At 39.9% G+C, this 27,440-nt stretch overlaps 2 protein-coding genes across 2 annotated transcripts in view; one reads left to right on the top strand and one right to left on the bottom strand.

Moving 5' to 3' along the window:
- Positions 1 to 47: 47 nt before the first annotated feature.
- cgasa (cyclic GMP-AMP synthase a) lies at positions 48 to 5,780 on the top strand. Its single transcript, XM_015944714.3, has 5 exons — positions 48 to 843; positions 949 to 1,174; positions 1,335 to 1,592; positions 1,777 to 1,876; positions 2,189 to 5,780. The coding sequence occupies exons 1-5, from the start codon at positions 94 to 96 to the stop codon at positions 2,535 to 2,537; spliced, it is 1,683 nt and encodes a 560-aa protein (XP_015800200.3). The 5' UTR covers positions 48 to 93; the 3' UTR covers positions 2,538 to 5,780.
- A 21-nt stretch (positions 5,781 to 5,801) lies between these two features.
- Positions 5,802 to 27,440, bottom strand: part of ddx43 (DEAD (Asp-Glu-Ala-Asp) box polypeptide 43) — a 41,960-nt gene continuing 20,321 nt past the window's right edge. The window contains exons 7-18 of the mRNA XM_015944713.3: positions 24,353 to 24,471; positions 24,133 to 24,243; positions 23,921 to 24,062; positions 23,716 to 23,816; positions 21,242 to 21,329; positions 21,038 to 21,165; positions 20,807 to 20,916; positions 20,554 to 20,692; positions 20,372 to 20,459; positions 6,666 to 6,815; positions 6,169 to 6,190; positions 5,802 to 6,075 (exon numbers count right to left, since the gene is read on the bottom strand). Coding sequence (XP_015800199.3) covers positions 6,675 to 6,815; positions 20,372 to 20,459; positions 20,554 to 20,692; positions 20,807 to 20,916; positions 21,038 to 21,165; positions 21,242 to 21,329; positions 23,716 to 23,816; positions 23,921 to 24,062; positions 24,133 to 24,243; positions 24,353 to 24,471 — 1,167 coding nt within the window. The 3' untranslated portion in view covers positions 5,802 to 6,075; positions 6,169 to 6,190; positions 6,666 to 6,674. The remainder of the gene's footprint in view (positions 6,076 to 6,168; positions 6,191 to 6,665; positions 6,816 to 20,371; positions 20,460 to 20,553; positions 20,693 to 20,806; positions 20,917 to 21,037; positions 21,166 to 21,241; positions 21,330 to 23,715; positions 23,817 to 23,920; positions 24,063 to 24,132; positions 24,244 to 24,352; positions 24,472 to 27,440) is intronic.

Consider the following 27,440-nt stretch of genomic DNA (forward strand, 5'->3'; position numbering starts at 1 on the left):
ATCAGTTCAAGGGCAATCTGACAAAATACAAAAGGGGCGTAACAAGATGTGCATTCTTACAGCGCGTAGCAGTTTCAGCCAAGTCATTTTACCATGGCTGGCAGAGAAAGACCACAGAGGGCACAGAGTCCTGACTCAAAACCTAAAGAACTCAAACTAGCACCTTCAGGGAGATGTACAACCTTTAAAAATGAGAAGCAGAATGAAACTGCAAAGACATCAAAAAGACTGGATCAGCAAAAGAAAAACCACACTGAAGATAAGCCATCGGTGCCAATGGCTGGGAAAACAAAAAACAAAGAGGAGATTCACAACCAGCTAGTGATGCCTGAAGAAAATATAAAAGCAAAAACCTGCTCTACTAGGAGAAAATTACAGGACAACCCTCCAGGGGATATGCAGAACACTCAACAAGACACGCCACCAGAGATACAAAAGAGTTTGAAAAAGACATCTCCCAAAGCCAATGGTAAAGCTAAATTACAAGGTCAGAACAAGGACCCAACCGAACTAGAACAACTTCCAGAGAAGACTGCAACACAAACTAAAACACCTGCTGCTATGAAAGCCAAGAAATGTAACGACAAAGTCCTGCAGAAGAGAACAGAGGCACTATTAGTTAAGACTTACAATTCCTCAAAAGACAGGACAGATGACGACGTGGATTGTACTCTTAAGAAGATTCTAGAAAACTTGAAGATTAGGAGTAAGGAACGATCAGATTCATCGCAAGTCATCAATTATTTTATGAAGCATCTGATCGAGTATTTAAAAGACCATTCTATACGTTTTAAAAATGTTAAGGAACCCCTTCGCACTGGAAGTTATTATGAAAATCTGAAGGTAAGTTGAGTTTACTCCCCAAATTCAACAGTGAACATGTGGTTCATGGGGCAGATTGGATTAAAGTCAGCTCCCTATTACATGATCATATTTATGTCTGTACAGATTTCTAATCCTGATGAGTTTGATGTCATGCTGCCCATACCGGTTGAGCGAGTTAATATCGAGCCTTTCGACGACAATGGAGCCTTCTACAGTGTGGCATTGAAACGTGATCCAACTGGTGATGAGAACCCTTTGAAGAAATTCCAGCAAGACAACATTTTGTCTAGTTATGAAATGCTTAAAGAGTTCCGGAAGGAAGTGAAAAAATTTGCAAAAGTCTTTCCAGGTCGGTGGCAAAAATGCATTTTGTAAGTTGCTTTTAACGTCAATATTATCCTAATATACATTATTGATATAATGTAATTTTGCTGTGTATAAAGTACTGAATAAGTGATTCCATGTATAACAGGCAGCATGTTTATGCTTACCATAACTGATTGTTGCAGAATGGGAGATGACGGCAAAGAAACCACGCTGCCCTGCAGTGACTCTGACAAGAAAAGTAGAGTCAGTCATCATTTCTCTAGATGTTGTGCTCTGTCTTGAAGTTAAATCAACCTGGCCAACTTTCACCAAAGATGGTTTTAAAATTGAGGGGTGGCTTGGAACTAAAGCAAAACGGAACTACAAATGGAAGCCATATTACCTTGTCCCAAAATATGAAGGAAGGGGGGATGCAGAAAAAGGTGGAGTCCTTGCAAAAAGTAAGAATGAGAAATGTATTGATACTTATTTCTATGAATGTAACAGGAAATGCCATGTAATAAAGATGAAGAAAAACTGCACCTCGACATATTAAGTCCATTGCCTAAAACTCAACATGAACTCAATTTGTCTCCCGGCATCTAAAATGGTGTCTAACAGATAGTTTTGTTCTCTGTGACACAGATGTTTGGCGGGTTTCCTTTTCTCACATTGAAAAGGACATTATGAAGAATCATGGATCAGAGAGAACGTGCTGTGAAAAGGCTGGAGAGAGCTGCTGCAGGTCAGAATTTTATGAACTTAAAACAACAACAGACCAGCATTGTGCAGAAGGCCTAATGCAAATTTAGATTTAATTAAGGTATGGAGAAAAATAAATATTTCAACAGTTTTCACTTATCACTGAGGTACACAGCAATGGTATAATTTCAGTACAGTTTTTTATAATACTGTTGCAAAATATCTATTTGCAGAAAGTCTAGTACTTCTAGCAATCAGAAGAAAAAAATGTATTTAAATTGTCATCATCATCATATTTGCCTTCAGCTAAGTTTAGTTTTGACTTTAAAGTTGTCAAAATACTTTTTGCAAACAGGAAAAACTGCTTAAAGCTCCTCAAGCATCTTCTGCATCTACTGAAAGAACAAGACTCTTCCTTTGTCAAGTTCTGCTCCTACCACGTCAAGACTATGCTCTTACATGCCTGCTGCTCCAGAACCAAAGATGGTGAATGGAGGGCTTCAGATCTGAGTCACTGCTTCGAGGTCCTTCTGAAGGACTTTGAAAGCCACCTGAGAACTGGTGAACTCTGCAACTTTTTCATTCCCAAACAGAATCTGCTCTCTGGGGTTGGAAAGAACCAATGTATTAAACTTGCTGACTCTATCAAGGAGCAATGTGATAAGGGTTTTCCTGTGTTTAGGAAAGATCTTTGCAACACATAAGTGAATTTAATCTCTTCTGCCAAAACTAGGTTTGAATTGAATCCCAGGTAGAAACTGGGGATCTAAAACAAGTGTTAACTCATGAAAAAGCTTAATCATATTTGCCAAATTCAGTACCCACAAAGGCTTAGTTTTTCAATCAACGTATATATTACAAAAATTGGCTTTTTATTACTGACACTTTTATACTTACAATTATCAGTTGATATTATGCAGTAAATACAGTTGTAGCGACATGAATGGCCTCATTTGTGACCCAAAGGTCACACTTCCTCAGCTAGGTCGAGCTGTCCTGGCTGTACTTTTATTCACAGATTATCCATCACAGGAGACACAAAGTCTGCTGTAAACCATCTTTAATCTGACTGCCTTTTATCTGATTCTGTTCCATCCGCAAGATGAAGGACACGTCAAGATAAAAAAAAATCATTTTAAATAAAATCTTTTCACTGTCTATTACAAGGTTCATAAATAATCATCACGGTTCATTATAAATGTATTTAATTACTGAAATGAATTCTTATTCTTTGGTTAATAATAATTATTATTTATGATAATCAGCAATGTTTGATCAGTGACAATAAGGTCATGTGCACTTATACACATCATGCAGGACACATACATCAGGGTTAAATGTAACTGCTCTCACATGTCTTTGCTCCATAACAAAGCATTCTATCTCTGAGAGGGTGTGTCCTGAGTTTAGCTAAAACCTAAACTCCTCAGTTTAAGTTCAGTTCTTGAGCTCACCAAAATCTCTCCGTGGCACGAGAGTCCCAGAGGATCGGGTCAGCCATTCGACCTCTACTAAGCTGTTCTGTCGCGCTGATTGAATTGCTCCGACAAAACGCCATCTGCAACCAGCTGACGCAAAACTCCTTCAGAGTTATTGATTTTTGAGACGCAACCAGTTTCATCAGTCATTGTGACCCAGAGACATCTCAGGACCGATTTGGTCGCACTAAGGTTCTTCTACCCACCTCGTGATTGGGGGTTCATCATCCCACCTGACATCTCGGATCCAAAAGGGGGTCTCCTAACTGGGTGAGGTAGACACTTCCGACAGATTGCGTCCATATGCCTGTTTCTTTAAGAAATAACTTAGCTCAGCTGCAAAACAAACTCTTTCACCCAGAATGCGTTTTCTCTCTGATAGAAACCTTCTGAGATCCCATTCACACATCCTAACACACACATTTCATTTTAGTTTTCATCCAGACACAGGTTGCTTCAATACCAAGTTTAATATCAAAGCTTTTAAACTGTCTTTTAAATTGTCATCTTTAGATTGTCAGGTTTAAAAAGTTAAGAATTTATTACTGACTCTTCTTTGAAATGAAACACAGCGTGGTGAATATTTGGTCATTGAACGAGCAAAGATTTGTTTAAATCTTCTGAATTAAAAATAAACTTTTGCTATTAATTAAATCTCTTAAATTAAATATTAATCTCTGGATTAAATATAGACCAAGCCAATTGGTGTATGAACTTCTATCGATTTTATAAATATGTAAATATAAGTTCATAGGCCAAATTATTAGATCTTTCTCAGGATTTAGCAAAGCTGCATAGCAAACAGCGATAAATTCTAGTTATGTAGATTTACTTCGCTACACAGTAAATATTTTTTAGATTTATATTTTTTTGTGTGACTTCATTTAAATATTTGAAGTATGTTCAGAGCTTTAACTTGTGCTCAGGCCTTTTATATTTTTTATACTCGATAATAAAAATGTGACTGGGCTTTAATCAGTGTTGGGCAGAATAATTTGTAAACATATTTAGTTACAGAATACTGAATACCTGCTTTAAATGTATTTTGTAATGTATTCCATTACTTTGCTTAATCCTGGAACTGTATTCTAAATACTTGGAATACTTCTCCTTAAAAAAATCTGCATTTAAGTCTACTAAATATCACAATGTGTGTTGGTAGCTACTCCCGCAGGAAAACAGAAGGCATGTTTATGCTAAACAATATGAACTGACTGGGAAAATAAAACAATTTAATTATTTTTGTTACTTCATTTATCAAAGTGTCAACCGATTCAGTATCTGTAATGAAGTGACAAAGTGGTTGAACATAGCACAGCATTACTGTCTAACACCATACAGGCACTGGTAAATAAAGCACTAAGAAAGCAAATTAGATAACATCCCTTTCCTAACATCCGGAAGGAGCGCAGGTTTTGCTATCCTGCAGAAAATGTTGACAACAGTTATTTAGAAAGCACATAAGGGTCACCAAAAATGTTTCTAGGTTGTTCGTTAGGTACTTTTAGGATTTTAAAAGTCAAGGAGGAGGTCTGAAAAGCTATTCGAAAAAGTGACAAAGTTGCAATGTTGGCAACACTGTGGGAGGAATGCTTGATTTGCAGCTGGGAGCAGCACAAGAGGAAGGAGCAAAGAATAATCCACTTGCTTTGTTTATATAATCATTCGAAACTCAAATTGTAATTGTGATTAAAATTCAATTAATTGAGCAACCCCAAGTCTGAGTATGAAGTGAAATGTATCGCTGCTGCATTTGGATGCACTGAGGAGCATTTGCTCACAGCCAGAGGTCACAAGATCCATTTTTCCTGTCACTTTGGTAAAAAAATTTTTTACTGAAAAGCACACAGTAAAAATTCAAAGTGCATTTAGTGCCAATCACAGCCTTAGGTCATCTGTTAAAAATGCCCAAGTCTATACTTGTGAGAGCACCATGTAAGTACCTGTGTGTGTACATGCACCTGACAGATACAGTCACACACTCCCTCCCTCCCTCATGCTCTCACATAAACACATACAACCTAAAGACACAGAAAAATGTACATCATACACCCCCTACTGACTCTGGTCCCGATACTGCTGCAACGAGGGCACAACTGTTCCGCGACCCCAAAGCTAACCCCGTTCTACTGGTTATGATGGGCAGGCATCCCGGCCCAACGCAGAGCAAAGCAACCCACCACCCCAGACGCCAACCAGATGGCCAGCTCCCACTTCTAGCCTCTAGCCCTGAGCAGCCAAACAGGAACAGAGGTGTGATGAGCCCACTAGTCTCCCTTCACCTGCTCCAATGTGGTGTTGATGCATGTTGTTACACTGCAGGCATCGTCTGGCTTACACCAGCTGGTGCCAGCACACAACCACAATTCCCCCCAGAACCCCCAGTGTCTAGGTTCAGATTAAAATTGGATGTGGACATTGAGCCCATTTCCAATTCTGGAACTATTTTAGGAGCCATCTTGACCAGGAAATAAATATAAACACAAAGTATGACATCTTTGTAGAATACCATTTTATTTGGGTGTTTTCCAACCCCAAATCAAACAATGAACACAAAATTGAATATGTAACATAAATGTGGTGGAGGGGGCACACAGAACACACTAAAAGGCGTAGAACTAGTCTCCTGAACATTTAAACATTTTTAAAACAATTGTGTATCTCAAAAATAAGCAACAATGAAATACAGCCAAATATAATCCAAAAGAAATATATATACAGATCCAAAAGAAACTCCTGTCAGTTACAGATATACAGGTTCACTCTGTAGAAGAGAGAAAATTCCCCATTTTTATTAGAAACAAACAAAATAAATTCCCTCATGTTTTATTTTTGCCAACAAGTTCTTCCCACTTACCGGTCTACTCCTTGTCTGCTGCCTAAATAAACAAAACCAAACAGAAAAGTCAAATTCTTTACTGGCTAAAATAGTTTGTTTTGTTGTCATTCATTCATTTTTTCTACTCATGCTCATTTTCACATTCTTGTCAGCTTTTGTTTTCTTTATCAATAAATACACTCAGTCTGCTGAAGCAACTCTAAGCTTCAGCTACATTTGCATTGCATTTTCACTGTGGTCATTATGGTAATGCACACAAGTCGGATAGGGACTATTGTTAAAAAGTTGTTCAAAATCTCCCACATTTTCAAACAATTTTGCAAGAAATACTAAAATAATGAGTAATCCTGCCTCTAGCGAACTATTGTATGCTGGTGAGAAAGAGAGCAGATGTAAAAGAGAGAGTGTGTTGGTTGCTTCTGCTCGTCAACTCAGATAATCTATCCACATGGCTTTTCACCACTAAATTTTCATGGCACTATATGTAGGTCACCTTGTGTTGTGTGTAGACTTACATGAATGTATTAGAATCCCCAGTCTCGGTCTCTGCCACCTCTCCTTCCCCATCCTCCTCCTCTTCCTCCTCCTCTTGGGTTACTCAAATCCCTCTCCCTCTTGTGTTTCTCATACCTTTCTGCCATGAGCACCAGCTCCTCAGGGACTTCCTGCAACAGCACTCACTTTAATATGACTTGGTAATGTTGGAAACAAGTTGGAAAATTCAAATATGAACACTTGCTCTAAACTAGTTGCAGACATGAAAACGGGTCAAGAGTGAAAAAGGTGAGACGCTCCATTTGGCAAATTTTGTCTTTTATTATCTTCTTGTGTCCATTGTGTCTCTGAGGAGTAGGGTTGGCCATCGAGCGTCGATTGGAACCGGGACTGACTATTAGTTTTCCCGGAATCATTCGAAGTTTTTTATTTCGACTCCTAGAAAGCTGACGGGGGAGGAATCCACGGCCGATCTCTGTGAAAAATAAATGTGATCTGCAAATTGTGATCAATGCTTTTCAGAGCTGATCACACCAGCTGTCTGTGTGCAGCACCGAGTCCCCCCTCCCCCCACCGGCCAAATATGAACAAACGCGTCTGCCGAACTTTTACTCTGTAATGTAAACTTTTATTCCTGCAGCATAGAGGAAACTTGTTAAAATACGTCAACACGGTGGGTTTACTAGAAGCTTTAAAGGACAAACTCTGGACAGTGTGAGGTGAGTTTGTCTCACTGCAGAAATAAAAACACACAAGAGTCAGCAGTCAGGCGCAACCTCTCACCAACACTCGTGTGTGTGTGTGTGTGTGTGTGTGTGTGTGAGTGAGCGTCACAAGGCTGGACAATTGCCTGCAGAATTATTAAAGCCATCATGCTAGAGCAGCTTTCTCGGTGGTGGACCACACCAGCTTTGAATGCTGCAAAGCACTCAAACTATAGTGATCCTGTTTCTCTTTAGTTTGTTAGTAGTTTATTATTTTGCTTCCGTACGTTGTTTGGCATTTAACTACTTCCACAATTCTTCAACTATTTACACAATTTTGGTATCAAAACGTTCAGCTCATTCAGCTTATGCCGGCAATGACTTTTGGTATCAAAATATTTTATACTTTTTGAGATATTTAGCTTTTTCTGCGATTTTTGGTCCCATTGCAATGAATGGGATTGCTCAATTTTCAGCTAAATCCTATCACTTTTTTGAACTCTTACTCTTATAGGTTAACTTTAACCTAGAGATTTCATTCAAGTTTCAACAAACTCACAAGACTTTCAGCTATTACTGTTTAAAATATCTTTTACATATCTATTACAGTTTTTCTAAAATCACAGGTAGAATGAGGTTTTCAGAAAAAAAATCACAAAAATTATAATGGGGAAAGATAGGAGCGGTGACCCTTCCCTGCTCCATTTCTGGCATTGTTCTGAGAACTGTAGGTACCATTGAAATGAGACGCACGCTGGCTTACAGCTTACGAATACACCTTCGTTTTGAGCTATAATTCATGAATGTACTCCAAACATTGTGGTCGTACGGTTTATTTGTTTGAGAATATTTAAATAAAATAAAAAAAATGCTTCCCACCACTCTAAACTGAAAATTTTGACCTTCACATTTTCTGGAAACAACTCTTTCCAACACCCAGACCATTTGGAGTACCGAAACAAATTATATCTCAAAAAGTAGAAAGTTTTGTCAGCTTTTCAGAATGGGTTTCATTTCATCTGTAAGTGTTACGGTTCTTTCTCTACAAGCCTCAGAAGGAGGAGAGACCCGGATTCTGTCTCATTGAAACCCATGTTAAAGGAACAGAGATTTTCTCCTCCGATCGGCTTCAGACAGCTAAAATTTTCTCGTCATAGCTTCTAGACAATTCATGGTAGGCACATAAAAATTCATACAGATAACCATCAAAGCCTTCTGCCGCTCACGCATTTTGAATTTTTCAAATCGGTAAAGTACTTTTCGAATGGTGATGAGAAGTTTGACAGGTCCAATTTCACTTCTGAAGGATAGATTTTAAAGGCTTCTCTCATTAACAGGAAGGAGTCCAGCTGCAGGCCTCCAACAGCCGGGGGAAAAGGCGGGAAAACAGTGCTGCTCTCTGATTGGTTGAGTGTTCAACCATTTTCTGTCCAAGCAGAATCGACCACCCACACATATGAATCGACCAGCTTGGTCTCAGGAATCTTGTATTCAATTTTAAATGTGTTTCCTGTTACCATGGTAACACAAGTGCATAAGGATATCCCCAAACAAGTCTCACTGAAATGAATGTGAAAAGCCAAATGAGCCTATAACATACTGCTGGTTCTTATCTTTCTGAGCTTTATACACTTAAAACTAGCAGCATAGCTGACATTTTGACACCAGTCAGAAGGCAGGAACCGCCCCCTCCTCCTTCGCTGCTCTCATTGGCTGAGAGTTTTCAATCGTCTTCTGCCTAAAAAGGAAATATGCACCCACACATATGATACATCAGTTCAACTTGCTTGGTTCTGTGTTCTGCATTACCATGGCAACGTGCTTAGCAACAACATTTAAAAACATTTTAGACACAACTGTATCAACATACTTTAATATAGAAATGTTATTCAAAGTTTTAAAGAGTCAAGTGACATTGTACATAGCTTTATTAATGCAGACTCCTGTCATCTGTTACCATGGCAACACAAGGACCTACAAATCACTTTAACCAAGTCTCATAGGAATGAATATAAAAAGCTGAAAATTGAGCCAATAACAGACTTCGGTTTTTGATCTTTTTGAACTATCTGTACTTAAAACTAGAAACAAGTTAAATGTGATTGACCGTCAGAAGGTGGGAAAGTGTCCCGCTCCCTCCCAGCTCCCTGATTGGTTGAGAGACATCAAACATCTTCTGGCTAAATGAAATTACACACCCACACATGTAAGACATCAAATCGATCGGCTTGGCCTAAGGAATCCATCCATCCATCCATCCATCCATCCAATAAACCATCCAACAATCCATCCGTCATTTCATTCATCCAACCATTCATGCATCCCATATCAAGTCTGAACATATCTTAATCTATCAGTTTCAGATATCAGCAAATGTTTCTAAATTCACAGTTCAGCCAATTGTAAAAATGTACCCGTTAAACTATTCTCATTCAAATGCCAGCTGCTTAACATATCAAATTTTGAGTTTTTAATCAATGTTCAAAGATTAAAGTTTTCTGCTGTTCAGCGTTGTTTGCCCATTCTTCACCTATATTCTGAGCATTATTACACTTGGTGATTTTTGCTTCTAAATCTTTAAATACATTCAGCTCATTTTGGCAGTTTAGCTTAGTTTCAGCTTCACTTCAGCTATTCAGCAGCTTCAGCAATCAGTTTCTGAATTCAGCTTATGATGCTAATTTCACAGTTCAGCTAAATGTAAAAATGAAACTGTTAAACTAGTCCTACTGAAATAACAGGTGTTTAGACATTTTAGCTGTCCAGTTTTTTAAACAATGTTCACAGATTTCAGTTTTCTGCTGTTTAGGATTAGTTTTCTTGATTCTTCACTTACTTTTTGTGCTTTATTTTCTTGTTGGTGCTTTTTGCCTTCACAACTTTCACTACATTCAGCTCATTTGCTAGTTTAGCTTAGTTTCAGCTTCACTTCAGCTATTCAACAACTTCCACAATCAGTTACCAAATTTAGCATAAGCTGCTAATTTCACAGTTCAGCTAAATGTAAAGATTAAACTGTTAAACTTGTCCAACTGAAATAACAGGTGTTTAGACAATTTAGTTGTCCAGATTTTTATACAATGTTCACAGGTTTCAGTTTTTGCCATTTAGGATTATTTCTCTCCATTCTTCACTTACTTTTTGTGCTTTATTTGCTTGTTAGTGATTTTTGCTTCTACATCTTTCAACACATTCAGCTCATTTTGACAGTTTTGCTTACTTTCAGCTTCAGTTCAGCTATTAAGCTGATTCAGCTAACAGTTTAAGCTATCCAGCATTCAAACAGCATTTCTGCAAGAAATGCAATTTATCTAGTTATAATAATAATAATAATAAATCACAAAGTTGTGAAATTTCCCTTTGAACTATTTTCTGTTAAGTTTTAATGTTTAAATTCTGTTAGATTGTTACTGACAGCAGCTACATTTAAGTTTCACTTTCTATTCTGACTGAATGGCTGCTACAGCATGGAGGTGTAGCATCCCGAAATAGTTTTTAACTACAGTTTAACCTCTTCAGTATCAGGCCATATGGAGACATACGTCTGCATCTGCCAAGCTGCAAGAAGATTCTGCAATGCCCTGGCACACACGATAACACATTGTCAACAAACTGTTGCGTCACCAAGGTCTCTCTCAAGCTTCCTCTCATCTCAGACTGCTTTGCTTCACAGAACAAAAAGAATGAACTTTTATAATAATGAACAGTTATAAATAATGAAGTGTTAAAATAATCATAGAATGAATTGACAATATGGTTAAATGAAATGTTTTGATGAATCAGTGCCTAAATTAATACGGCTGAAATGAATGTCCTTGCAATATACATTTGTCTTATAATCACAGACCTGCCAACCTTGTCAACATTTTTTTAAGTACCACTTGCGCTGCGTTTATTTTTGGGGACTTTTGCAACTCCATTGCTTTTCACGCTGTAATCTTGCCATTCATTGGATGGAAAATTTCACACACACACACACACACGTTCATAGTTCTTATTTTTACTAGTAAGGTTATAGACATTTTTACAGTTTGACTTGACTCCAAAGTATCATGTATTTTAATATTTAACAGTAAAACTCTTAAGTTTCTTTATATGATATTTGTGCTTATACATGTTACTTGCATTAAATTATTTCAATTCAAATTAATAAAATAACTAGGGCTGCAACAAACGATTATTTGGATAATCGATTAATCGGATGGGGTCTCGACACGATTAATCGATTAATCAGATTACATGGGGAAATTTTTAAAAACTGCTAGGGAAACGTTATTTCTCTCCTTCCTTCACTTTATTTAACACAACATTATTAGAAAACAGTTCAATAGCAGAAAAACAACATGCCATCACCTAAATTGTCTTATAAGGTGTATAGACAGAGACCCTAAGCTACATCTATCTGTGACCTAAAATGCTTGGTCCAAGTTAAACAGCTTAAGGGCAATTCTCATCTGTTTTGTTTGATCTCATCTGTTGACATTTATTTAAAATGTAATTAAACATAGGCTGTGAATTAATCAAAATTGATCACTATTTCGAAAAATGACTGAAAAAATACCAAATAAAACAAAAGTAAATGAATGTCATTCTCCTTGCGATGATGCCCTGGGCAACTGCCATAAAGTCACATCAAGAAATGCTGCTGATCATTCCAATGATCCCAAATAGACTCACATTAGGCCACATGAAAGCAACTGAACCCAAAAATATATTAACCAGTATATAACTGCACTCTCACACAACACGCCTGCAGCAACAGTTAGGACTCCTCCCTCCCTTTTAAAAGCGTTTTTGCTTCCGAGGACATTGTGGTTGTAAAACCACATGCTAGTAGTCTGGCCCCGGTGTGATCAACCAGTTTCTGCGGGAATGTGACGGCGGAACCAGGGCCAGATTAACACTTTGTTGTACCCTGGGCAACAATATTCAAGGGCTCCATCATCACGACCCGAGGATCACCATAATGTGGTCACATACAGAATATTTTACTGTAATATGCAGTAAATATACTCAATACTTGAATGCCTGACAACACGTAACCCGCCCAGAGTAACCTTTGACCCACCTCGTGTGGACTGACAAATGAGGAGAGGGTCTTAACTTGAGGCCCTCTCTTCATTGGTCAGTCTGCATGAGACTGACTCTCAACTGACATTCGAAGTCATAGGCAGCAAAGCGTCTCTGTGCAGCGCAAAAGCCCAGGTGGACAGTTTGTTTAATGTAGGGTGACCATAGTTCCATTTCCAAACAAGAGGACAGGGGATCTGTGCCTATGATGTCACACTATGGCAACGCCACACAAACCATGTTGGGACCCATTTTTTGTAAGAACTAAATTAATATCAGATTCTGCCAATAAAAGGGCTCTAAAACAATTCATATGTAAATATTTTGCATATTTAATGCAAAATCTCATTTTTATGCTTTAGTGCTGCAACGAGGTTTTATTAATAATAAATTATTATACCTTTTGTTTTACTACAGCATCGGTACGCTTCCTGTGCACAGATTATTAAGGATGCTTGTTTCAGCTGTGAGATTAGACGATAGGATCAATGATAAAATAAGTTGTCACACACTCCATGGAAACTTTCAGATAATCCACAAATAGTGGCTTTCAAATGGTTTTGTTACTTTTTGCAAGTTTAGAAAAGAAGCTGATGAGACAGCATGTCTGATAATTAAGTTTTTCATCTGATAATATTAGAACATGTCAGTAATGTCTGAGGGGCTTTTATAAACACCATGTAACTAACATTACTGGACAGGGTATGGATTACACAGAGGCTTCTGGGGAGCCCAGTTATGGGGGGGGGGGGGGAGGGGGGGGACATTTTGCCTTGGCCCCCAAAATGTCTTGAAACGGCCCTGGGTGTGTGACTGAGTTTTGAAGGTGATCTGAATTGTATCAGATGTATAACTATGACATGTGTATAACTTATTGTTTTTTACTGGTAAAAACGTGTAGTGGAGATAAATCTACCTACATTTTACTTTGTTTTCTTGTTTTTATTTAACTATTTTCCTGTCCTGTCTGTCTCTCATCTTCCTGCATCTCCTCATAATTCTCCAGAAAATCTGTTGCCTGGATTCTTACTTTTTCACCTCATCAGTTACTTTTGAGCAGATCAAAGAGATCTCCTGACCGCAAAGCGGAGAGCGCGTTTTCGATGCTGCGTGAGGTGAAATCACCACAGCACAGGTGATGAGCTCCGCAGCAGAGCGCTTCAGGCACAAATAAGACAGAAAATAGAGAACATGTGCAGACAAGAACGATCGTGTGCCAATTATAGTTTTTTGGTTGCACCACTTTGAGAATGGACCGTGCGCTGGAAGCAGCTGCCTGGATCGCTGTGCAACAATGTGGAACCGGTTCGCAGCAGCGCAAGTCTGCAGGCTCTCCCTCGCGCTGATCTGACTTGCTCTGGTCTGCACGCAACGGTGGGCGGGAAGGGGGGGGGGGCGCTTTTGGAAGAGTTGTGCGACACAACGAATCGATGACGCAATTCGTTGCCAACGCTTTTAGTAATCGATTTTCATCGAATTCATCGATTCGTTGTTGCAGCCCTAAAAATAACATCTATATGTATTTAATGGTAATTATTTATTTTGTAAATTGCAATAGGTGATTCTGTTCTCAAGAATGTAATATTAACTTGGATCAAAGCTCATATGCACACATCACCAGGGCTAATTTACTAATTACCTGCAGCTCCCTGGTGGCTTATGTCCACATCATAATTGCAGATTGCGCAAAATGCATGGTGAGGTTGTTTAAAGGGTCGCAAGCATGACCACTGTTCTTGATATTTGGACAAAAACTTCTGAGACACATGGACCCTCTTCTTTTTGGCGGGTCTGCTAACCAATCCCTCCCTGTCTGCTTCTCCCTCATCTGCCATAGCACAAGTTGCAAAACAAGCTGCGAAAAAAAATAATGGCTGCATGTTTAAACTGTAAATAATCACATTCCTCCTTATATACAGGCCAAATCTATCTGCAATGGAGACACACACACACACACACACACACACACACACACACACTTTATCTTACCAAAACAGCAGCGAGTGGCGAACCGGAGGGAGAGGAGCAGCGGGCAGGACGAAGCAGGGAGAAGGGGGGCGGGGGTGTTACGCTATAGGCTAGGCAGGATAGATAGCTCTGGTTTTTCTCTGCTTTTCTACAATGACTGGCTTAAACTTCTTCACCACGCTGCTGAGTCGTGTTGTCAGACATGAGTACCACACGTGCATATGTGCCACAGAACTCAACTCATGTATCTGCAGCCTTTTGCGTAGTTTGGAAGGGTGTGTCGTACCAGAGTAAATAGATGCCAAATTGCGTACTGGCTACGCAAAATGAGTACAGGTTGGCAGGTCTGTAATCAGGGTACGTGACTTGACAGCTCACACACTCATACACATGGCAAGATGAAGGTTAACGTAATCTCATAACACATTGCTTTCTGATCCACAAATCAGAGCTCCTTTATCTGAGCAAGGTGTGGTTTCTGAGGTTGTTGGCAAAACCCCCTTAACATGTCAAATTCTGATTCGTCAGTAAATCATAATATGGCAATTATTAAAACAGAACTCACTTCCTGAGTGAGTAATGGGCCATTCCCATCTGTACCGGGTCGGCCCGGGCCGGGTAGCGTAGGTTGTTTACATATCTGGGTGGCCTGGTATTTTTCCGGGCCAACCAAGGCTCATTCTCAGCCCCCTTCTCGAGGGGGTCTGCTTTAGGCCGACCAGGGCCAACACACCCACTGCTGACAGCAAATTCACACCTTCCATTAGAGCAAGCCTCTGATTGGTGGGTAGAATCAGCCCACATGGGCTTAAGGCAAGGATGTGTGGAATCAACCGGGCCAGGCTGGGGCTGACTGGGGCTGCCCGGCCCGGGCCGACCCGGTACAGATAGGAATGGCCCATATGTTGAACCGAACTCTGGACTGGCCACCGGAGGAAAACTCTTCGAACCACCGCATATTCTGACATACAGTCAAAACCTTTTTGCGCGCTGCAAAGCTGACAGCTTCGACTCCATAAGAGTCCAAACATTTGAGACGCAAAACAAGTCCACCTGTTTGTTGTGACCTGGAGACGACTTTGGACTGACCTGGTTGTACTGCAGTTTTTCTATGAACTTCGGTACCATGGGGTCACCCGACCCCCGACATCTCGGATCCGAAAGAGTGTCTCCTCAGGGGTACGTAGGCACAGCAAGATTGCGTCTGATGCCATTTTATCAACCATCACTTATAGTTTAATGCAGACAAAAATCAATCACACTCAGAACTTGGTTTCTCCCAGATATGAGGGTTCTGATAACATCACATTACACTACATCATACACTCATCACCTATCGTTTCGTAGTTGTTACGTCTTATAATTTGTTTAGAAAATAAATTTCTTACTTTTTATAAACTTTACTTTGTCCGAATTAATACGAAGTGTACTTATGATCCCTGAATAAACAAAGAATCTTAATTCTTCCAGTTAAATATTCAAGGATCAATCAGGTTGATATTTAATAGTTTTATGGAGTCATCAAATCTTATTGATCATAATTAAAACCCCAAAATACTTCTGTAGACTAACCCTACAGAGGTGTAGGTTATCAGTCAACCTGGACATGATCATCCTGAAAGTTTTAGCTGAAAACAGCTGGACGTTTCTGGATATGTTGGATATTTAGCCTCTCATCCCAGAGGCTTCTTCCAGACTTTGGTTGTGGTCAGAAACAAACACACTGATTATGCTGCATATCTTTTTTATTTCTCCAAAACATGTTTTTGTCTAAATGAAGGTGATGTTATTGTTCATAGAATTAAAATTCATGTACAAGTTAAGATTATTTCATCAAGTAGGACCTGTGGTTAGCTGGCTCATGTTAAACGTGTCATGTCTTCAAAGAATCTGAATCGGGAATCGATAGGAACCAGAATCAAAACGAGGAATTGGAATCGTTCAAAATCAAACAATGCCCAACCCTACTGAGGAGGTAGACCAGTGTTTGCAAAAACACGTCGGTAATGTCCGACGTGTTTTAATGTTGTCCGACGAAGACCTTTAAATCGTCTGACAATTTGGCTGATGTGCCTCTTCCCTGATCTTGCCAAAACAAAATAAACCTCCTGAAAACCACAAATTGACTTAATAATTTGCTTCGATTCACGACAAGTGTTTTTCTCCAATAGTCCACCAGCGATCATCTCTGCAGCAGCTGCCCACAGGAGCGCTTCTTCTGAGCATTTTAATAGATCTGTGCACGGTGCACCGTCCGCAACCTGTAAGTAGCCGTATTACAAACGCGAGGTAACTTAAGATCCTTTCTTATATATTATTTGTACTTAACTAAAACGACGGACAGAATGGCATTTTGTCCTCAACAGCGGTTTACTAGAGTAGTTTAACAAACAGCTGAGATAAACCCACATCTTCAATTTTCAGTTTCACTCTTCAGCCACTGTCTCTTAAAAGAACAGTAACATCAGGTTACATCACTCACAATAATCCCTCATGAACCATCACAACATTTATGTAACGTCCAGCAATGGTCAGTTTTAGGTACTGTTTGACCATTCAACATCTGGTCAAAAAGGAGACACAAGACTGTATGCGTTCCCTTTACATCAGCCTGCCTTCTAGGGCTGTCGCGGTTGAGGAATTCTCCCTGCGGTGATTCAGGGTGGCTTAATATTGCGTTGTGCGATATTATTGCAGCACTTTTTTTTATTGCAGTACTATCTAAACATAATGTTTACACATTTAAAAAAGGTTAAAAATTGCCGTGCCTTCTTTTATAACACTTTACTGAATGCAGATCAAAGGGCAGTAACAACACAGATCGCAGTAACGTTTGTTTCTCCGACAGTCGGAGTCCGACTGAACTTAAAAACAACAAAATTCAGGAGAAGGTTAAACTTTTAAATGCAAATTTGGCTGCAGCATCTAACAAATAAGAAACAAGTCCCCATTTTGTTTAGTTGTTTAAAATCAAGCATAAAAAATTACATGTACCGAGCGCGGGGCACTATCATTTCACTTTCACACACACGAATGACGGTGATTTATAGCTCGGTCACGTCCTTGTTACCCACAAGGAAAACCAGCATGTTAACCATATACGGTTTGAGAGAGGATCTGAGAGGGGTGGCAACATTTCCAGCAACAATGAAAACCCTCTCGGATGGTGCGCTCGTTGCACTAACGCACACGTACTTGCGTGCGACTGGCGAGCAAAGGGAATCTCTCCCGGTTGTTGCTCCACCATGTCAGGGGGGTTTCTTTAGGGTGGATGCATTCCTCCTGCAGGTAGCGAGTGAGCTCCAGCTCGGCTCAAACTCTCTTCGGGATGGCTGCAGAAGCAGTGCTTGTCCGGGACTTCAGCAGGTCTCCGAGCATTTATTATTATTTTTTTGCCGCTGGTGGCAGCTCTGTCTCGGCCAAGGACCCTGGCTGCGCAGCAGCTGACGTACTGAAAACCAAAGTGCTCCCAAAGGAGCGAAGTAACGTTTCGTTTTGATACCAGTGCAGCCATCCTTCTCAACATGCATCATTGAGTTGAATCAAGTTCAGTAATCGTGGTGGCCCATGATGCAGCGCGGTGGGCTTCTTCATATTGTGATATTTCATTTTTGCGGTTACCGTGACAGCCCTACTGCCTTCATCCCATCAGCTGGAGTCCCAGACGCGCGGTTCCATCCATCTGTCGTAACCAGAGACATCTCTGGACTGAAGAGTTGGTGCCACGGTATTCTACAGCCCTTCGGTCCCAGAGGACAGCCGACCTCCTTCTGATCCACCAAGATGGTCTCCAAAAATGGGTGAAGTAGACACACAGATAGCGTCTGATGTGCTTTTGATAATAACCAACTCCATAGCTTAACGCAAACCAAATTCTTTTACATCCAGAACTCGGCTCCCCTAGATAAGGAAGTTCTGACTAACACCGCATTCACACATCACATCTAGTTCCATCCATCACAGTAAATGTTAGTTAACTTGTCATGTTTTTAATTGTTGGTAAAATAAATTCTTACTTTTATAAACCTGACTCTTTTCTGAATCAATACGAAGAGTGTACAATCCCTTGATAAATAAAGATTCCGAGAATCTTCTGATAAAAACAGTAAAGACCAAGCAGGTTGATATTCTATATTTAGATAGAGTATCACAGCTTATTGGTCATAAGTAGAGGTCATATATATATAGAGCTCTTAAAGCACTCAATTTGGCAAACCCTACATTTAGTAATATTTTCATATGTATTCTGATGTTTTATAATAATTAATAATAATTATATGATCTCTTAATAATTTCCTGATAAATTCTGTTGGTCTATTATCTAAGCAGAGGGACTGTCTAATCCTAGTTTTCTGAATTTTTCAGAAAATCACATTAATGGTTTTTTTTTAACTTAAATTATTTCAGATTGTTGTCACAATGAAACATGTATTATATGTAAAGGTCAGAGATCACTACAATACTCACTGTTAAACAGTTACAAATCTGAAGCCTGTGAGGACATTGTCCTAAAAATGTCCTGCGTGAGACACTGCCACTTCTGCCAGTTTGGCAGGCGTGGATCAAAAGTTTTCACAAACACTGAGGTAGACTTAAGTTTCCTCCCAATTTTCTCAAAGTTGAATTTAACATAAATTTAAGTCACCCTGACTCATGAAACAAGATAATGTTTAGCAAGAACTTCTACAGGCTGACACAGTAAAACAATATTGTTTGTATTTCTTTGACTGTTCAGAGCTCTCCGTGTCACACACCCCCACCCCCGCAGCAGAGTCCCAACAAGACCTGAAGACTCAAACCAAAATGACCCCAGACTTTAAGCCCAAAACCGGCTCACCAGAGACATCACTACATAGTCTATATTTTTGTATTTTGTTACAACTAATAATAATAATAATAATAATAATGCTGCTTCCACTGTGTCTGGCTTAAGGCGCGTCCCCATCTCCCCATATTGTGCGACCATCACGCTCAAATTATTAAATTGGCCAAAATCCAATCCGACCTGTTGGACTTACTCGGTTCGGGCCCGGATCATACAAGCATGGAAGAGCCGCAAACGAGATGCATTCATCCTCATCACTGGTTCACACAGATTTATCTAAATAATTCTGGGCATCATAAAAAAATCCCCTTGCAAGTTCCCTCTCATGGTTAATATTGAAACTGGTTCAAGTGTACAGCCTGCCTCGCTGCATAACACCCCCCCCCCCCCCCACTCCCACGCATTTTCTCATTGGATCTGCATGAATCACTAGGTGACCAAAATCTGATTCAAAATGGTGGATTTTGCCTAAAGGTGAGACATTTTCATGTCTGGAGATGATTCCTTTAGCATTCATGTTGCAAATGTAATTACTGAAACATACTTTGGCTTACAGGAATCATTCAAGTTCATCCAGAAAATGTTTTACTTGTTCACGGAGTTTAACATGCAGGCTCAACATGAAAAATAACCTTCTACCCCCATTTCCAGCATTAGCCTCTGATATAAGATGGATGAGGAAACTCTCCGATTGGAAAAGTCACGTCATAATGTCAGAATGCATTCATGGACTCACCCATCTTGGTCATGATGGGCTGTTGCTGATCTAGCAGCCAGGAAGGAACAGAGAACATTTCAGCTAGTAGAAGCTAACTGTTAGCATTAGCAACTCCAAAACATGGCAGAACTCCTTCAGGCTTGTGTTGTTAGCGGAGATAAAACATCAACGTTGCAAAGCAAATAGTCAGTGGTAGAGTCACGTTGCTGTTAGCTAATCAAGAGGCCAGACGTCCACATATCAGGATAAAAGACTCCTGCCCTGGCTCACTTCTAGTTCCTGACACAGAAGCACCAGTGCTTTATTCCCCACAAGCAATGTGTTGAAAAAATGGGTGAACTTGATCTTTAAAGCCCTTTCTCAGACATTCAGCTTTGTGAACGCCAATATTTTATAGAAGAGTTTTACTTTCTTTGATAAATACAAATTATGTTTGCTAACTTGTTCTGCTCGCTCCAAGATGGGAATCAGCTCTGGGGCCATCCTCCAGTTTTCTCTGGTTAAGAGAGTAATGGCAGCACCTGTTCGCCTGGGTTCAAAAAACAACAAAATAAATAAATAAAACAAACAAAGTTTTCAAGCATGAATCTATTTGTAATTAAAGACAGGCACACAACCATTACCCTGCTCGGCCTGTACGACCCACACGATGGACATACTCCTCTATGTTCCGTGGGAAGTCATAGTTAAAGACATGTGTGATGTCATGGACGTCCAACCCTCGAGAAGCCAGGTCTGTGGCGACTAGGATGCGAACCCTGCCTGGAAAAATGATAACTCTTGAATCATAGATCATTTAATTATTATCAAATTTAGAAATACCCAAGATTTAAAAAAATCCAAGTTTAGTTTTATTTCAAAGCTTTTGTTACATACTCTCTTTAAAATCAGCAAGTGCCTCTTCACGGGAACTCTGCTCACGGTCACCATGGAGACACTGCACAGCGATGCCTTGCAGAGCAATGTCACTTGATAGATCATCAGCTCTGCATTTGATTGTAAAGGGAAACAAGGTGATTTAAATGTCTGCTGATTTGGCTCAATTATTAAAAGTCATTATGAGTCAGAACATCATCTAGACGAGCGGTGGCCCCGCCCCCTACTCACAAGAGCTTCTTGCCCACAAAGACCAGTACTTTATCGTGGGGCTGCATGCTTCTTATGAAGTCAAACAGATAGGACTTTTTCTCCTCTTCCTGAACAATAAGCAGTTTTTGCTGCACCGTGCCGACAGCCTGATACAAAAAGCAACGAAAGGAAACACATTAAACCACACATTTCTCTTCTAAAATGCATCCAGCTTCCTCTTACAGCCAGGTCCAGGGTGCCCACGTAAACCATCATGGGATTCTTCAGGTAGGATTTGGCCAGTCTTCTCACACCTGTAGGCCAAGTGGCGCTGGATCATGAGTTAAGAAAATTAAAGGAAAATCAGAAAAATGCCAGGACGATTTTCTGCATTCTACAAACAAAATAAGTTGGATTTTATTTAAAGCCTCAGACATTTTAGTTATAGCACTTTAAGAACATGAAAACTAATATTCTAGAAATGTTTGCTATGAGAGGAACCCAAGCTTCTGTTGATCATTTGGGCTGTCGCGATTGAGGAATTCCCCCTGCGGTGAGTCAGGGCAGCTCAATATTGCGATATGCGATATTATTGCACCTCGTTTTTATTTATGTACTTAGCAAATTTGTTTGTTAATTACTAAACTCATGGCAATATTTCCTTTGAAACATTGTGCTTACACATTTAAAAAATGTTAGAAAAAAATACATGGCCATTTTTAACACTTTATTGAATGCAGATCAAAGGGCAGTAACGGCATTCTCTGACTGAACTTAAGAACAACATTCAGGAGGTTTAACTTTGAAATGCAAATTTGGCTGCAACATCTAACAGAAATAAAAAAAGTGCCCTACTATCTCCTCGATCAGCGCGGACTTTACCTCTCAGCATGCGCTGTCGCGAGATTTAATCAAGTGCGGTAATTGCGGTGGCACGTCATGCAGCGAGGTGGGTTTCTTAATATCGCGATATATTGTTCATGCGATTATTGTGACAGCCCTATTGATCATTTTAGTTGTGATATCAGAAACTATTAATAACACTCATTTTGATTCTTTAGAGCAAGTGCTTGTCCATTAACAAGGTCATGGAATTCAGATTTCGGCTGAATGAGAAACATTCAGATATTTATGGTCTGATCTTGTATAATTGCATCAGTTTACTTAGCCGGCCTTTCCACCGGAGGCATTAATGGTGCAAAATCAGTCGTTGTGTGTGAGTTTCCATCAGCTGCAAAGCGTCACATTTTGCATGTGTCCCAGGCTAATGGTGTCATGTTGCTCCGGTAAACATATGCTTCTCGTCTGTTCTTTTCAAGTTATGCTTCTAGAACGCATGGAGATCAGAACAGATAGCAAGTCAAACTCGAAAGCAGCACAAGACACATGGCAAACACAACAGAATAAAAACCACAGTTTTTTTAAATGCATGCTGCCGTCTTGTCATTACATGAACTGGTGAATTCACGTGTGATCTTGCAATTCTCCCGAGATTTCATGACCTCGCAGGACCAGCTGTATGGAAAGCCTTTGCTGCTGTTTTGCATCTGAAATGCTCCTGTAGGGAAGGGACGTGGTGCTGAGCTGGCAGGTAAACTCCAATCCAATCCAATTTATTTATAAAGCAACAATAAAAAACAACTATGTGTACCATAGGGCTGCAACGATTCCTCGACAAATATCGCCAAACGTGTTTTTTCCCACGGAGTGAGGCATCTCACTTCATGACAATCTCTGCCGAGAGTCGCACATGCACAATAGCTTCTCTGCTGAGCGCCAACTAACAGAAATGGCGGCGTCTGACACAGCAGCTACGCGTACCACAACATCTAAAGTTTGGGAGCATTCCAGCCTGGATTCGGCGAATAAAAAGATTACCTGCATTATTTGCAAAGCAGTCCTTGTGTATCAGGACAGCACCTCGATGCATGAACACTTAAAGAGAAAGCACGTCGGACAGTTGAATGAAACAGTCTGACTCACCTCGGTAAGATTTAAATAACACGAAAGCCGATACGTTTTGTTTTGGATGTAAACTGTATATTTTTTAAATGTATTTTTGCTTATAAAAAAGAGAGATTTAATGTTATGCCTGACTGTGTCTGACTAAAGTATTTTAATTTTATTTATGCATTTATGTCTGCACTGACTGGGCACTGAGCCTAATTGGTGTTAGACTGGCCATTTTAATTTGCTTTTAGTATGAATCAGTAGCAAAGTTCAATAAAATATGCATTTTCCATTGAAGTACCCATCTTTCTTGTGTGTATTATCATTTTTCACACAATTAAAGCAATCTCATGCTTAATTTAAGAAAAATTTAATAATTATCCGATTAGTCGACCAATCGTTTCAACAGTCTGTGACCAGTCGACCATTAAATAGTCGTTAGTTGCAGTCCTAGTGTACCAAAGTGCTGTACAATAAAAACAAATAAAAAGAAACAACACAGTTTGCAGCAATCCTGTAAAACGTCACATTAAAAACTAACCAACTCAATGGGAGGCTGAATAAAAAAGGTCAGTCTTTAGGCTAGTTTTAAACACAGTAAGGGAATCTGCCTGTTTGGTGTCTAATATGTTACGTGATGCTTATACGTCCGATGGAAAGGCCTGGTTAGACGCTGAACTTTAACATGAGACTCCCACTGATTACATGTTTTTTTTATACTCATGGGATCAGATCGCTTCAGCACAAATCTTAGAGGAGTCTTTCACCTGGTCATAACAGTCTGTCGGTCCGGACGTACATCCAGAAGAATCTTCAGGATCTGGGGTTCGAAGCCCATATCCAGCATGCGGTCAGCCTCATCCAACACCTGTTGCCATCGGAACAAAGACACCAAATAGAAAAGGTTTTGTGTGAACAACCAAAAGTCATAAATGTTTAAGATTTAGTTAGGGACTTGTTTGTACGTCTGACCACATAAGTGATGGAGCGAAGATTGATGAGGTCATTCATCTGTAAATCGTTCAGACGTCCTGGAGTAGCGATCACAATATCCACGCCGCTCCGAACCAGGTTGATCTGGCCTCTCCTGTCACCTCCTCCATAAATACAAATACTGAAAAGCAAAGATCAGCAGGAAATATTAAAATTGTTAAATAACAAGTAGCGGACATGAATATCGTTACCTTTTGTATCCCTTGTACTGGTACTTGCTGCACTCCGCTTCAATCTGGAGGGCCAGCTCTCTAGTGGGAGTCAGCACCAACATGCCTGGACCGTCCTGCTCAGATCTCGGTCTATAATTGCAGAACAAAAACACAGAAAAGTTTTATAACCAATAGGTAAAGCAATTTTGCCGTTTATGAAGAGAAAACTGGATTGAAAATGAGAAAACCATTAACTCACACAGGCTGCCCGTCCATGTGGATGAACCCTGGCAGCAGGTAAGCCAGAGTTTTCCCCGTTCCTGTTTGAGCTATCGCTATCAGGTCCTCCCCAATGAGGATTACCGGCCATGCCTGAGACTGGTTAAAATAAAAGGTTATAATATCCTTCTCTGGGTTTTTACACTTTTGTCAAAATCTATTTCAAGCCAAGTGAACATTTGACATTTCCAAGCACCTTACAGTGGCAAGGACTTCCAAAACAAACATGGGTAGTGCATATTTGCTCTAAACCAGGGGTCGGCAACCTGTTCCCATCAAAGAGCCATTATTACCCGTTTCCCACGGTAAAGAAAACACTGGGAGCCACAGCAGCTGCGGCGTTGTGGGCGGGGCCTACCCTCAGACAGCAGAGAGCTGCTTTAACCAATCACAACAGGTGACAGCAGCCAGTACCGGTCGCTCGTGTACGTCAAAGTTATCTTTCATAAGACGATAATCAATAAAATGACTTATATAAAGTGGATCCAGAAGTTGTAGCCCGTCTCTGCCTACAATATTTTGATATTTTTCACCCCGTTGGTGGTTTTACTGAGCAGGTGCCACTTTTGTCATACGTTTCTTTTTAAAACATGTTTAGACTGTTCAGAATACAAATCCAGGCTCTGTCACGTTTGATCGTTGTAATTAAACTTTGTAGGTGGGGAAGGTCAGAAAAGGATCCGATCAATTTGTTTTTCCCTCATTTACAATGACGGAGATAATGGTGCAGTGCGCCTGGCTCTGGTGTTAATCAAGTTAAATTATATCTCTTTGCAACAATTTTCACAAGAAAACAGAACAGTTAAAAGCAGGGCTTGTGTTGACCGGATAGTTCCCGTTTTTGACCGTTTATTTTGATGGAGAAAGAATAGAAAGAATTACCCCGACGCATGCAGAAAAACTGGCACTTTATTCGTTTCGCACATTGCAGATGTAGCTAAATCACTCAAGAAATGATTCCCATCTGAACATCTGAGCTGGACACTGCTCAGCGCAGCTCACTGTCAGCGTGTACTCCATAAGGTCCACAGCGAGCTGTGGAGAGGGGCTTGGAGCGCGTCGCAGAACCAGAGCACATGCGGGAAGATTCCTCCGACTGAAGCAAGACTTGTCAGTTAGAAAATGTTCCCTGATCATGAAACTTTGGCTGAATAGTGCTTGTTCCTGTCTCCAATGTGGCAACACATCCAGGAGCCATCTGAGGAGAAGCCCAGAATCTCATATCCTCTTCAGCTCAGAAGCGCATATGATTACGCACAAGCGTGACCCGTCAACCCGGTCTCACAGTAAGACCGGGTTGGAACTGTTCAGGTTTACGCAGGCAATCTTTACATTTAGAATTGGCATACAGATATAAAATTAATGCAGTAAAATATAAAGCATTTTATTTAAATATCCATTCATTATTTTACAAGCACAGAGAGCCGCATCAGATGGATGGAAGAGCCGCATGCGGCTCCAGAGCCGCGGATTGCGGACCCCCGCTCTAAACAATACAATAAGTTCTTAGGCTCATTTAAAGGAAAATAATTTAGTTGTAATATGTTTATCTTTAGGTTTCTGCCTTCATGGCTGGAGAAGATTGGGCAAGGTAGGAATGACAAACAAAACGCAGCTGATTTAAATCTACCATGACATCACCATTATTTTTTTTTGGTGTACATATAAGGAAAACTACATAAATGCAGAATCTAATTCTAAAATATGCAACAGAGACACCGATCATCAGATTTAAACAAAAATCTGAAGTCATCAATCTCAATTGAGCTTGGCAGCCACCATTCTGCAGGTATCAGGAAGATTAGAGGGTTTTAGGAAGTTTTAAAAGCTGTTTTTGCAACTATTCTGTTTCTATTTGAAAATGCCGACCACATATTTATTTTTTGAGAAATGAAAGTTAAATGTGAAAGAGGGATTACAGTTTTATTTCCTCTCACCGTAAACTGGTTAATAACTCTGCACAAACACGCCTGCAGAGTAATAATCAGTTTATCTATGAAAGTTTATTCCATTTTAAATCGGATTTAACCTCAGACCTCATTAACATTAGGGCTTATTTGCAAATGTACTAGTTCTCACGAGAAAGCCACACCATGATGGGCAGATGTTACGCCTGCCATCGTATTGTGGCGTGTTTCTTTTTATGTGTGCAGGTACTGTTCTCCGACTGTCGGCTGATGGCTTATCTCCTGAAGCTCCGGTGGATTCCTAACTGGGATTGGTTCAGTTCTGGCAGACACGTAACGAGCTTTGTATCTGTGAGGAGGACTTCACCTAGTGGGTGTTTGTGGGACTCGAGTAACAGCGAAGTAAACGAATGGGTAACTGAGAAATTCCTCCTTAAAAGAAGTATGTAAAAAAATAAAAAATAAATAAAGATTCAGCACCCCTTCGTACAAAAAGAGGGAAGTAAAAGACAGAAGTTAGAATGTGAAATGAGTCAGTGAAGGGAAGTGATAGTGAAGCTTTCATGGTGAACATGTGATTTACCAGAAACGATGAATGATCACTTAATAAAGATCATGCTCAAGTGCTTATCAATAAAATCAGTTATGTCTACAGAAAAATACAAGTACTCTGTTTACTCAGCAGTCTGTGTCTTTTACATGTTCATTTTCTTTTTTACAGCAATTAAAAATATTGATTTAAAAAATAAGCGGGAAGGATTACCCATCATGGTCATTATCAGGGTATGTCCATATCTCATGGGGTTTTCCATCCCACCTATTGCAATATTTAACTGCAGAGTGAACACCTCACCCACTAAGCGTAGAAGTTTAATGAACGTGACTGGATAAGTTTTCTCAGGAAAAGTTATTTGTTCATGAGCAACTATAAAAGTCCTTAGTTTCGTCAAAGTTTTTAATTCTCAAAGGAATTCCCTCTTTTGACACCAGCAGGTCTTAAAGCACATTTTCTCCTCATAATGTCTCAAAATAAACGAGTCAGAGATGTTCCAAAGGAAAAAAGGTTGAAAAACAAAATGTAATTTCACGTGAAGCTATTTTTGTGTAAGTGCCTGCCTCTGGAGCTGCTGTGGTGGATCTTACACCAGCCAGGAATTTTAT

The sequence above is a fragment of the Nothobranchius furzeri genome, chromosome 12 (assembly GCF_043380555.1).
Source record: "Nothobranchius furzeri strain GRZ-AD chromosome 12, NfurGRZ-RIMD1, whole genome shotgun sequence".
NCBI lineage: Eukaryota > Metazoa > Chordata > Actinopteri > Cyprinodontiformes > Nothobranchiidae > Nothobranchius > Nothobranchius furzeri.